This window comes from Babylonia areolata, chromosome 4 (assembly GCF_041734735.1).
Source record: "Babylonia areolata isolate BAREFJ2019XMU chromosome 4, ASM4173473v1, whole genome shotgun sequence".
Taxonomy (NCBI): domain Eukaryota; kingdom Metazoa; phylum Mollusca; class Gastropoda; order Neogastropoda; family Buccinidae; genus Babylonia; species Babylonia areolata.
The window spans coordinates 27,084,442-27,097,473 of NC_134879.1; the positions used below are offsets into that span (position 1 = coordinate 27,084,442).

At 38.5% G+C, this 13,032-nt stretch overlaps 1 protein-coding gene across 1 annotated transcript; it reads right to left on the reverse strand.

The window, feature by feature from the left end:
- Nucleotides 1–2,136: 2,136 nt before the first annotated feature.
- LOC143281627 (small ribosomal subunit protein uS5m-like) lies at nucleotides 2,137–10,565 on the reverse strand. The gene is made up of 11 exons (XM_076586873.1): nucleotides 10,493–10,565; nucleotides 9,345–9,476; nucleotides 8,257–8,376; nucleotides 7,353–7,580; nucleotides 6,519–6,553; nucleotides 5,798–5,888; nucleotides 5,102–5,148; nucleotides 4,515–4,572; nucleotides 4,063–4,125; nucleotides 3,523–3,662; nucleotides 2,137–2,663 (listed from the first exon to the last, which is right to left on the reverse strand). The coding sequence occupies exons 1-11, from the start codon at nucleotides 10,551–10,553 to the stop codon at nucleotides 2,319–2,321; spliced, it is 1,320 nt and encodes a 439-aa protein (XP_076442988.1). The 5' UTR covers nucleotides 10,554–10,565; the 3' UTR covers nucleotides 2,137–2,318.
- Between the last annotated feature and the right edge of the window lie 2,467 nt (nucleotides 10,566–13,032).

Consider the following 13,032-nt stretch of genomic DNA (forward strand, 5'->3'; position numbering starts at 1 on the left):
AAATTATTTCGTCAAATAGATACATTAATATCTGTCCCAGAACTAGAACAAACTGTATTGCTGCAGATTTAAAACCGGATTCCCTGACAGAGCCTCTGAACGTTCCAACTGACAGGGTTCTGTTCAACTCACTGAATCGTTTAACTGTTTTGCGTTTGCAGTGGAACAGAAGAAAGGAACACTGCTGTGAGTGGTAAATTACTCCACAAATCTCAACCGACAATGACATTAAAACATGACATCAAAACTATTTTCGCCATTACATAATAATTTTGTTGAGACATTCAAACGGGTTATCTGTAAGCGTGCCCTAAACATTGCGACCAAGCATGAGTGAAGATGAACGTAACTTTCTTCTTTTTTTCTCTCTTTTTTTTCTGTTGTTTTATTTCTTATACTTTTTAAACTGGCGAAGTACATGCGTGGGTCGATCGAAACCGCTGTGCTGAAGATGCTGAAGGAACGAAACCCAAACGCAGACGTTCGAACAGCGTAACAGTTCAACGAACGGTTAAACCAATCTCTTCGCTTCTTTGTCAGTTGCATATGTGCCGCGGTCGTTGAATGCTTCGCCCACAACTTCCGCCTCCAAATAGTGTGAACAAGAAATTATGGTTACTTAAATTCATAACTCTGTTCGTGTGTGTGTGTGTGTGTGTGTGTGTGTCACAGTGCGCGCGCGCGCGCCTGCGTGCGTGCGTACGTGTGTGTGTGTGAGTGTGTGAAACATCACTGTACGATCGCGGCCGTGTCTGTGTGCCATAACATTCGTGTATATTCGTGCAAGCTAATGTTGAACTGCAGTATCATTCACCGTGTCAGTGGCGAACTTTCAGTGTGTGTGTGTGTGTGTGTGTGTGTGTGATAGACACTATACGAAGTAAGATTTTTTTTTTTTTAATTGTGTCCAATGCAGATCTATAGTCTCTTAATGAGGGCTACACATCTACAATTCAGATGGACATCAAAGTGTTTCAGTGATGGTGGAGTGGTGAGCTTGTGGCTGGGTGATAGAATCTGAGCACAAGGTATCGAGTCCCATCTTCACCAGTGGTGGTCTGGACGCTATAAGTTCAGATGAGATGGTAAACCAAGGTCCTGTGTGTAGCATTACCTTAGCGCACATAAAAGAACCCACGGTAACAAAAGATTTGTCGCTGGCTAAATCCTGTATGAAAATCCACTTTGATAGGTTAACAGAAAAATACACTTGTAGGCAGGAAGCAAGTTTCTTTTAAAGGTGGCACTGCACTGTTACGAATTAGTAACACACTCACCCTGGGGAGAGCAGGCCGAACTCCACACAGAAATTATCAGAGTAAAACAACACAGACAAGAAAAATTGTGCTCCGTAAAGAGGGTGTAGCATGTTTTGGATTTTTGAGTCTTCATCTCAACTCTGGGTCTGCATATGTGCATGCGTGGTTTTGATTGCACAGAAATATGCACACACATAAACAAACCTACTTGACGAAAAGTGTTTAAAAATCAGAGGGGCAAACATCCTCAAATATAAACCTAGGAGTGGGCAGAGAGTCTGTGTGGTCATATAACTTTTTTTTTTCTCTCTCTCTTGGACAAAAAAGATCTTTTTTTTATTTCACCATCTTTCTTCTTTTCTCCTAACCAACAGAGTTGTCTGCACGTGTTTAGTGGTTTGTTTCAACAATTTTTACTTGTGTTCGCCATGGATTGGGCTTTTGGGCTGCACTTTCCAGACTTGTTGACTGCCATCTTCATCTTTATTTTCAGAGGTTGAATTTATTTGTTTGCTTTCTTCTTTGTTATTTTCCTGTAGTTTCCTCAACAATCGTCAAAAAGAAAAAAAATCTCAGAATCTGAGGTCATTTACGCCCATTCATAAAAATGATAAATTGTATTTATCTTTTATTTGAATGCATGTGGAGTGTGAGTTTCATGGTTTCCAGCATCATTCCATTCACACAGGCTCTTGTTAGAGAAATGTGGTGCACACGCACGTTGAAGTTCAGCCTCTTCTTTATAGTAACACAGACATCAATGCAGACAGGCACACTCACACAGCCATTGGCACACCAACTACACACACACACACTGATATACACAGAAACACAAACTGGACACATATTAAAATCAGTAACAAATCTCTTTTCACATTCCAGTCATTTTAATATCATAAAAATGTGACATTCACCTCTTAAAAACCAATCAACAAACACTCTTTCAACTGAAAGTTCAAGGTGTCTCTAGCATATCCCGAAGCTGCAAAAAAAAAAAAAAAAAAAAAAAAAAAAAGAAGAAAACCAAAAAGAAACAATCCATTCAAGCATGTCCTGGTATCATCTAAGGGGTCTAGCACGCAATTTCTTCTCTTCCAGGCTGGGTTCGAGCCCAAGGGCCTCCCTTTCCAGCTGTGCCTGTTTCTGGTTCCTCATCTTCATCAGGAACCGCTTCTTGATGCGCCAACTCTTTAGCTTGTAGTAGAAAGGGTCCCTCTTGGGTTTGGTTAAAGGCACCTTTCCCCGGTAGTAGAGGTTTTCAAAGTCGAACCCTTCCTCTTTGATGCCCTCTAGTGCAGTCTGTCCCTCCTTGGGCCTGGCCACCACTATGGGAATGTTGTCCATCTCTGACCGGAACTCCACCACGTTCAGCTTGGCACGGTCCGCTAACTCCTGGTGGGTCTCCTGGTGGACAATTGTAGTTCTGAATTGATTAAATGAATTCAAACTGAATTAATTCACAAAACATTGTGTATCACTTTGGTTTTTTTTTGGGGGGGGGGTTTAATGAAAAACATGACAGGACTGAATTTATACAGATAAATGGAGAATCCTTTTTTTTTTAGAACATAAATGGCCGAGTCAGGTGAATATCAGTTTTAAAATCTCCCCTTCTGGCAAACATTTATCTTATCAACAACAAAAAAAGTTAACATTTTCTTATTGATTAAAACAGTTAACACTGAATATCTGGACTCGCCATTTAGTTCCAAGTTCAATTAAGAACCTGAGGGACTTTTTTTTCAGCACTAGTAACCCAAACAGTGCACAGACTGCTTCTTGTCAAAATCAAGACAGCACCCTGAAACTGCAGAATAAATCAAAACTCTGCAGTCAGCAAAGATGAACACAGAAACAATGAGGAAAGTTTTGAATGGTTAGACACTGAACAAGCTGCATGCTACATGGCCCTTCTAGTTAATTATCTCCCTTGAATTGATACCACCGCCCATGTGTGATAATTCAGATGTTTAGTTATTTATAATTGATGACATATAAATCACTACTGCTCAGTGACTATTAAATGTACATAAATATATGTCATGCTCCATGTATATTTTTGTTTCTGTTCCCTGTAATTGATGCTTCTGTGGACATGTTTTCATGAAACTGCACCCATGGTTCCAGCTGGCTGCACACTTTAAGACAAAGTTAATATCTGTTTTAGAGAATAAATACTGGACTGCAGGAAATTAGTTTTTTTCCCTCTATTCCCAAGCTTACAAAAACTGTACATTGTTGTTGGTATTTTTTCCTCAAGTACCTGTTTCTGGAGTCCTGCAAAGAGAGCCTTGGTGATGTTCTGGATGTTGGAGGTGGATCCCTCCACCTTGGCAGACAAATCTTCAATGCCTATCACCTCACACATTGTTCTGATGGCACGGTGACATGTCAAACCCTTCCCTGAAATACACACACACACAAACACACACACACACACACACAGATGTGTAGATGTGAACATGTTAAAAATAAGCAAGGCCATTTTGCCCTTTTCATACCAGAATTATCACCATCATCATCATCATCATCATTATTGTTATTATTATGTAACACGCGATACAGAACTCCAGGCTTTTTTCTTTAAAGATAAACCCATAACTGTATTCATCATCATCATTCATTCACTACCTATTGCTGAATGTGACAACCTTGAAACATTTTATCAAGAATGAAGATCTTCATATCAAAACCTTTGAAATCCTGAGAAATACTTCAGTGTTAAAGGAGGCACCATGGTCAAATCAATTATACTACGAGTCCTGTAATATGGAACTTAAGTAAGTACTGGCTTAGAATTTACCTTTTGCAGCTTTATAGACGTACAAAGCTGTTTGTTTCTCCTTGGTGTAGAAGTTGTGGAAGACTGAAAGAAAAACAGATGAAACTTTCTGAATGCTGAAAACAGCAATAACAATTCTAATAAACCAACATGGTAACAAATTCTCAACCATTCAACACACATCTACATCACTAGTTCCCCTAGTCAGGAGAAAGGCCCAATAGGGCAATGAAAAAAAAAGCCTGAAACAAAATAAAACCACTTTGCTGAGTATTTTTCTTAGTATCAAAGCAAAATTTTCATTTATATATGTATCTAAAATAGTAAAATAATTTCCCAGTTCACAAGCTTGTGCGTGCATGTGTTGGCTAACACTGTGTTCTTTTTAAGTGTGAAAGAAGACAGAATGACTGGATAAGCAACTTTCTATTGAGTACTGGGTTTTTATCACATAATCAAAAACATTGACAAACCTGTGTGATCCCGGTACCTCTCAATATACTGCAGTCGTTGAGCAGCCATGTTCTTTGCCTGAATAAAGATATTTTTCAGACAAATATTATGATAAATGTATCCAAAAAAAATAAAATAACAAGTACAAAGTCTACAAATCTTGTATTAACACCTCCAACTTCTCCAGTGTGTGTGTGTGTGTGTGTGCACACATTTGTGCATGTGTGCGCACACATGCATGTATGCCGACATGTGGCTGCAGCAGGGTCTGACAGTCTTTCAACTTTAAATTCATCAACTTTGATCTTTAATGTATTATTATTGTATTACTCTTCAATCTTCATAGAATAATTACATTATGTTGTTACTTAAACATGCTTCCAAGAACGTTCATTTAAATCATTAGCACAATTTTAAACTGATTATTGAAGCAAGAGCAGAAGAACAAAATAAAAATTTTACACTTATCATCAGACTTACAATAGTTTACAAAATATAATAATTAAAAAGGTCAAAGAGAACAAGTTTTCATTTGCTTTATAAATGTTTGTGAGACATTGAAATCCGCTGGACAGACATACACCATTCCATAGATAATAATATGTACCTTTCTTAATGAGGCACTTCCATTTGGAGCTTTAGCAAGTGCAAACCCTGTCAAAAAAAAAAAAAATCATCAATACACTTAATGCATTCTCATAAATCATCATACATACAATACTTTATGTATAGATTTTCATTAACACCAATACTTAAAAAGATAACGCAAAATATGTTGTTATTTCATTATTTACAATGCAACCAGCAATTACACATTCATTTTGTGAAGCTGTAATACATCAGAAAGTGCTTTTATTGCAGTTTTACTTAAAGCCACAGAAGCCTTTCTTCCCTTTGCACCTTCTTTCCCATAAAAAAAATTGATAATCAAGTGCCCTTTTGGATAGTTATAGAGTCTTGCTAATTTATGTGCTCTGTTCCTGTTTTATTTTTATTTTTTAGATACCTTTTTTGTGCAAAACAAAAAGATCAAATACTTTTTTACGTCAAAGGGATAAAGCAAGTTTCAGTGTCAAAAATAAAACAGTCTTTTTTTCAAGATATATCATGAGCTGATACTATCATCCTTTTTCTGAAGCATTTTCACAACCTAAACAGCATAAATCCTTCATTCACAAGACCTTTTTTTTTTTTTTTCATCTGACCTTATATAATATTGCCATTGGCCTCAACACTGATGACCAAGGACTACAGTCAGCTGAACCATAAGACCACCTACTGAAGGGTGGTCCATTAAACTTACCAGCCAATCCATTCTTGTTTCCTGTGACAACAAAGGAACTGAAGCGCTGCTTTCGTCCCAGATTTCCGGTCATGTTTGTCACCAACTTGAACTGCAAAAGACAATTAAGTCAGCTTCAGCAATCACAAAATAAGTGTTCAAATGACTCTGGTTTGTATCAAATCATACCACACAAAGATATCATCAAATGCTCATGTAAAAATATCAGAAGTATATCACAAAATGAAACAAAACTATTAAAAAAAATTTTTTAAAGAAGAAAAGAAAAAAAAAAGTCTCAAATCATTCAATATATGAATCAGAATCACTGACCAGAAAACAGTATCAGGAAATAATGGAATGACAGATGTACCAAGATGCAAACAAACTACAAGATAAGGCATCTGTAATTCTTAAACATTTGTCATGGGGACAGACAAAAACAAAGTGAAGAACCCTAGAAACACAGGTGATATTCACCCTGACACAAAATTTATCTGGAACTTCACTGACCGTAGATGTCACACTACAATATTCAATATTTTCAAAGTCTTTAACATTTACCTTTCTGATAACAACAGAATTTTTGTGTAAAATTCAGACTGCTGTCTTTAGGATTGAATGAAGTAATATTCTCTTTGCCCTGTACAGTTCGAACACCACAACCGCTAATCAGATTAATATGCACATAAATAAAATCATCAAACATTCATTATTAATAAAACTGTGATGAGAAACTGACCTCAAGCACTCTTGTGTCAAAGCCTTCAAATTTATCTGCAAGAAAGACAAAAACAATTAAACACTAGTCATCTAAACATAAGTGGTGAATCAATTTTGTTTCAAGAGCGCAGATAGGCATAACAGTTGTTATGAGGAGTGATGAAATACAATGCATATGCGCCAAATGAAGCTGGATATGTGAATCTCATTGATAACATACATTTAACTGACATGGTGTGCAAATGTCTAGTCATTGCCAGTCTTGGATAACTGGTTGCATATTAGTTATATCAGTAATGAATTACAGGAAAGAGATGAAAAAATATTGAATGACACAAACATTTCCAGTACGAAAATACAAGACTGTACAAAATGTCTTGATATATTTTCATCATACTGATTTTGAGTAGATGTTACAAAATGTGTTATCAGTTACAAAATGTGTTATCAGTTTTTATGCATGAAGTGGATATTCTCTGCAGAATGTTGTTGCCATGGACTGTGTGATCCAAGCGCATGCTGTATATGGGACTTTGGTTGTCTCATCTGATGGACCAGTATGAAACCTATTCATTAGTCTGGTCAGAAACATATATGCCTGACTGAAGCCTGGGACCCGACATCTTCAATTCCCAGACATGTTATCCACTAAGCCACCACTCCAATGCACTGAAACTGTGTTTGTTTTTTTTCAGCACAACATCAGTATTCTGCTCATGACCCTTGCCCCATTTCTGATTTTGATTATTCTGACATTGTCCGAAAGGTTTATTTGTGTATCTGTCATGGTAATATGTCAAGAGTCTGCAATCAGATTTTACATTCACACACTTGTTAACGTTGCTTTACTCACAATCTCCTACAGGGTCAGGTGGTCCAATGCTAGTCCCTGCCCGTTTGGCTCCAGTCCAGCCACGCTGCAATGCTGGCGTCTTGAAACGACGGAACTGCGAACCCTTGTCTCTGATCTCCCTTATTTTGTTTTCTCTTTCTGGGTCTGGAGGTAATGGTTTGATGCCAATCATCTCCCGGCCTTTCACCACAGGGGCATTCAGTCCTGGCCAGACAATGTTGTCCTTTCCTGAAAGAAAACAGGCCATCCTCAGGTATTGTTTCTCTTTAAAATAAGCATGGATATCTTAAACCTAAAGTGACCATAAGCATAAAAAGAGTAAAAGAAAGAAAAAGGAGCTTTTAAATATGTTGTGGCTGCACATATACATATATATGCACACACACATAATGCATATACATGAACACAATCACATGTAGAAGAAAAGCTTTAAGCACTGCAGTGAACGTAAATCTATGCAAGTGTATGCATGAATGCCTGTGAGAACATCAGCATGTGAGAATATTTTTGTCTCCATGAAAGTGGGTTTATATGCATCTGTGCACGTTTGAGTGCAGGTGTGCATACATGTGTGCGCAGAAATTTGTGGATACTTGTATGCCTGTGTGTAAACATCCAGTCCAGTATTTACATAAATTAGAATTCTAGCAGGGAATTTCGTAAGGTGGGGATACCATTTGACAGGAAAATACTTACGGCATTTTTTAAGAGGATACACCCCTACTAAGTGTTACTACGTGAGCATGAGAAACAACTTTGCAATGCTTCAGCACACATACACGCACACAGGAACTTTAACTTGTCCTTTATGCGCTAACTTGTGAACAAAATGTACAGGTCAGATCATTAATAAATCAAAATGCTGCTTATTATATTGATTTAAAAATACTTCTGATTATCTTACCAACACCAACGATCTGTCCTTTGTTGAGATCTATTTTCTTGCTTCCTCGTTTTGCTCTGCCTCTCTTGCGGCCAGCATTACTGACTCCGTACACACCACCCCATAGGTCATCTGATGTAACTGGAAAATAAAGGCATAACAATTTCTGAAAAAAAAACGTAAACCAACATTCATTCAAAGAATCTTCTTTATCAGATAACAAGTGTGAATGAAAACCCCTCTTTAGTATCTTCGTAATAAATCCAAGCATGGCTAGTCCACTCTCTCTCGCTCTCTTTGTGCACTGAAACCTTTTAACTTTTCCAACTCAGACAAATGGGACAAGCCCCAGGATGAGAAAGTGATATAAGGTCAGATCTGTGATGACCGAGTCTCTGCTTTGCTAAACCTTTTGCTGTCATGAAACACAAGGATTTTTCATATCTATAATAAGAATGTGAATTCTAAAAATCACCAAAACAGTTCTCTGCAAAGAAAGGCAAACCAGGAAGATTTTTTTTTTTTTTTTAATTGTTGGAAGTGGAAATAAGTTACATTCACAGATCCACAAAAGTGGCAGATTTTCTTGGTTGGGTTTAATATAATAAAATGCAGTACTGGTTTTTAAAAAATCTTTTAACATTATTTTAAACAACCCCTAACAATTTGAGGCAAGCACAGTTCTGTTGGCTATTCAGTACTTATCTTTCTCCACATTCTAACAACAGCGTTGCACTACTTTGCACTAGAGAAGAATCATACTGTCAGCTGTTTTTGCACCAAAGTATTACTGAACAGCCATCATCTCTTTCCATCACTCTCCTCTCATGTGTTTGCATCCTCTCATGTGTTTGCATAAAATATAATTCTAAAACATCAAAATGTTTACATACTAGTATATTTACTTATACTGAATTCAATTATTAAGTTTGAACTTAATCAGAGAAGAGCAACCTATTGAAGTAAAGATTGTACACTAAGTTTGGATTTTTTTTTAACTTAAAAGTAATATTCACTGGGGTATGCAAGGTGGTTTACTTTTTCACATACAATTAAAAAAAATTTTTTTTTAATACTAACCCGTAGAAATGTATCTTAACTACACTTACGTTTTCCAAACAAACTGGCGTTCCTTGTAAAACTCAGCTGAGTGTCGAGGCCAGTCTCTAGCCTTGTCACATTCTGTGTCAACACACTCAGACAGTGTGCTCTTCTGTACTGCGTCCCAGCACATACTGAAACTTAGAATAAGAAAGAGAACAAATGTGAAAATTATGCAAAGAAAGGCAAACAGACAATCACATTCAAAGATTTAAAATACCACTGTTTCTGGCCGGATTATAAACTGCTCTTGAGACAAAGCATGCATCCAGATAGACAAACAGCCAGACAGACACAGAGAGAGAGGGAACAAGAGGTGGATGGGTGTGGGTAAACACAGAGAGAGACTGACAAACAGCAAAACACCAAAAGATAGAAAATGTGTGTTACAACTCTGGGTCATATTAAATGCTTTAGTAGTATTAGTAGAAGTAGTAAAACATCATTACATGTTACCGTATATGAGAGAGAGAGGGAGAGAGAGGGGGGGGGGGAGAGAGAGAGAGAGAGACAGAGAGAGAAAGATTATTTTTTCGTCTTTATTTCAAGGGTAATGGAGAAGCACTGGTGTGCTTTTTTACATCCAGTCTATGCCCTGAATATGGTCTACACTACACAATACACTAATGATTAAAGCATCTTAGCATGGTGTTTTTAGAAATACATAAGAAAGGGGCAGGGGGGATTTATAACAATTAATATTCACATTAATATTCAAATATTCACACACACACACACACACACACACACACACACATGCACATATGACAAAGGCACAAGTATGGTGTTAGTAAAATACATAGGGGAAAAATAACAAAATGAAAGAAACACACACACAAAACACACACCGAGAGAGACCGAGAGAAAATTACTGAATAGTCAACAGAACTGTGCTTGCAGCTTCCCTCAAATTTTTTGGGGTTGTTTGAAATAACAGACAGACAGACAGACAGTGACAGAGAGAGAGATGGAAGACACAGAGAGAGTGTGAGGTGTTTGTGTGTGAGAGTGAAGAATTCATGGAAAGACCGCTGCCTCAGACCAGTGTAAGTTTGTGGATACAGACATACATATTTAACTAAGCATGCTTGCTTATATGATATTTGCCGTGATCTCAGTTCATCCACAACGTAAAAAATGGCAAACAATGGTCAACCTGAACAAGCAGACGATGCCCTTGCAAGTTTCACGGCCACGGCACAAAAGACGGCAGCCATTTTGTAATGAACTTACCGTCTTTTCACCCCAATCACGTCCCCTGTCTGTCATAAACGGGAATAAAAACAATTGAAGTATTAATTTCTCTACTTTAGTGAATGCCCAAAGAAAAAGAACAGAAAATTGATGTGACAGATTTGCATATACATGAAACAATAATAAAAACAAGATTTTAAGGACATATATTATTAAATTTACAAAGTACACAGGTCCTCGGTAGTATAGTGGTCAGTATCCCCGCCTGTCACGCGGGAGACCGGGGTTCAATTCCCCGCCGGGGAGGCGCCTTTTTTTTTTTTTATGCAAACAAGGAAACACATCAACATATGTGTGGCCGTTATTACTTTTTTTTTTTCTTTTCTTCCTTATCTTTTCTCTTTCTGCACGTCCATATCTTCCCTTTTTAGTTAACCAGTTTTCCATTCTCAGCCCGGGCACTAATCGTATACTTCCTGACTGAAGTGGATGTAGCATCTCATCTGGGTGGGGTTTTTTTCTGGGGTTTTTGTTTTGTTTGTTTGTTTGTTTTTGTTTGTTTTTTTCATCTTCTTCTTCTTTTTCTATGTCTGCCTTAAATGTTTCTTGTGAATCAGTCATCCGAGCCGACTTCTGCTTAACCACTTTTTAAGTTCTTTACAACTTTTGCAAGGTCTGTAACATGTCTGTGATTGGGAATGAGTTCCATTTTAAAATGGAATGTCCCAAGTAAGATCACTTCCGAAAAAGTTATATGTGCCTGAAATATATTTGTCTACGATATCGGCTTTTAATTTCTATGATATGTTTTTAAGAATATTTAGAAAATAGATGAATTAATGAAAACAAGCATACTTGAAAGAAAAAAAAATAAAAAAAAAAACTGACGGCAAATAAACGTCATTTTCGCTGTACGCTCTTCTTCTTCTTCTTTTGGATGGGTAGCCAACATCGACTTGTCGATGAATCTGCTACACAAATTCTTTTCCGGAGGGTGGTTCCGGGTGGGCTGTTTTAATTAGTTCTAAGTTTAACAGGATTAGGAGGATTGTGGGGAGGGGGGGGGGCGAGGGGGGGGGGGTAGTTTGCTGTTGTTTGGAGCTGGTCAGAGGTTTGCCACCCTGGCCTGGAAGGCTGCCAGAGATGGTGCAGTGGCGGCTTCAGTGGGCAAGTTGTTCCATTCCGGAATGGTTCTTGGAAAGAATGTCATCTCAGTGCCGGTACTGTGTCCTGTTGGATGGAATGTCGCATTGCAGGGCCGGGGTGGGACTTTCTAGTTATGTGGCTGAGGCGGCTGACAGAGGGGAGATATTTGGAATCAACATGTACGAGGCTGTTGTGCACCTTGTAGAACATGGTGAGTCTCGCACGCCTCCGTCTGGCTTGCAGCGTTGGCCATTCCAGGTCAAGGAGCATGTCGTCCACACTGGAGGTTTGGCGGAAGCGGTGTGAGACCCAGCGAGCTGCTCTATGCTGCACCTTTTCGATGGTGTTGATGTCTTCAGTGGTGTGGGGCTCCCACACACAGCTGGCATACTCAAGGGTAGGGCGGACGAGGGCCCTGTGGGGCTGCAGTCCGTCTTGATGGTCTTACTGGGCACCTTGATGTTGCGGCACACAAGGCCTAGTGTCTGGTTTGCCTTGTTGGTGATGCTGTAGATATGACGTTTATAAGATTTGCAGATGTTGTCTTGATCCTAACTGGGGATTAAAAGACGTTTGTATTTTCTCAACTTCTATGTGAGGCTGTTGTGCATTTGAAAATGTTTATTCTGGGCATGGGATCATTATGTTTTAATTGTTCTCCGCGTGTGAAAGGATCTAATCAAAACTTCAGTGAAACATATATGTGTGTGTGTGTGTGTGTGTGTGTGTGTGTGTGTGTGTGTGTGTCACGGTGTGTGTGTGTGAGTGTTGACTGAGGAGAGAGGTCAAGAGGGAGGGGCCGGGGGTAAATGCCCCGGCCCGATAAATCACCATGACCTTGGATATCGTTTTCTTTCTCTCATTTCAGTTCCTCGGTTTGTTTCATTCTTCAACCTGTTTATTTCTTTTATATTTCTTTATCCCCCTTCTTCTCTGGACCCACATCTCCCTTAGTTCGAGATCCCTCAGTCATTCTTTTATTTCACCTTTTCCTCATCGTCATAAGTTCATTTTTCCTTCCCCTTTTTCTTCTGATTTGTCTCTCAAACCCACCCTTTCTCTCCTTTCTTGTTTTAAGGAACCCTCTTCGTTGCCTTATTTCTTTTCTTTGCACGGTTTCAGTGAAAGCAAGTTTCTAGTGAATGCAAGTTTTGAGCGACGTTCACGAAGGTAGATTTATCATTCTTTTTTTGACCAAGTTGTACATTTCCGAGGTATCTGCATCAGTGGCTCAGTTGTTTGAGCGCCAAGCTCGCATTCAGAAAGTTATGGGTTCGAGTCCTGGACGGACCGCGGCCGCCTAAATTATGTGAAAAATAGTAGAAATGTTCTTGTACACATGCACACTGGAAAAAC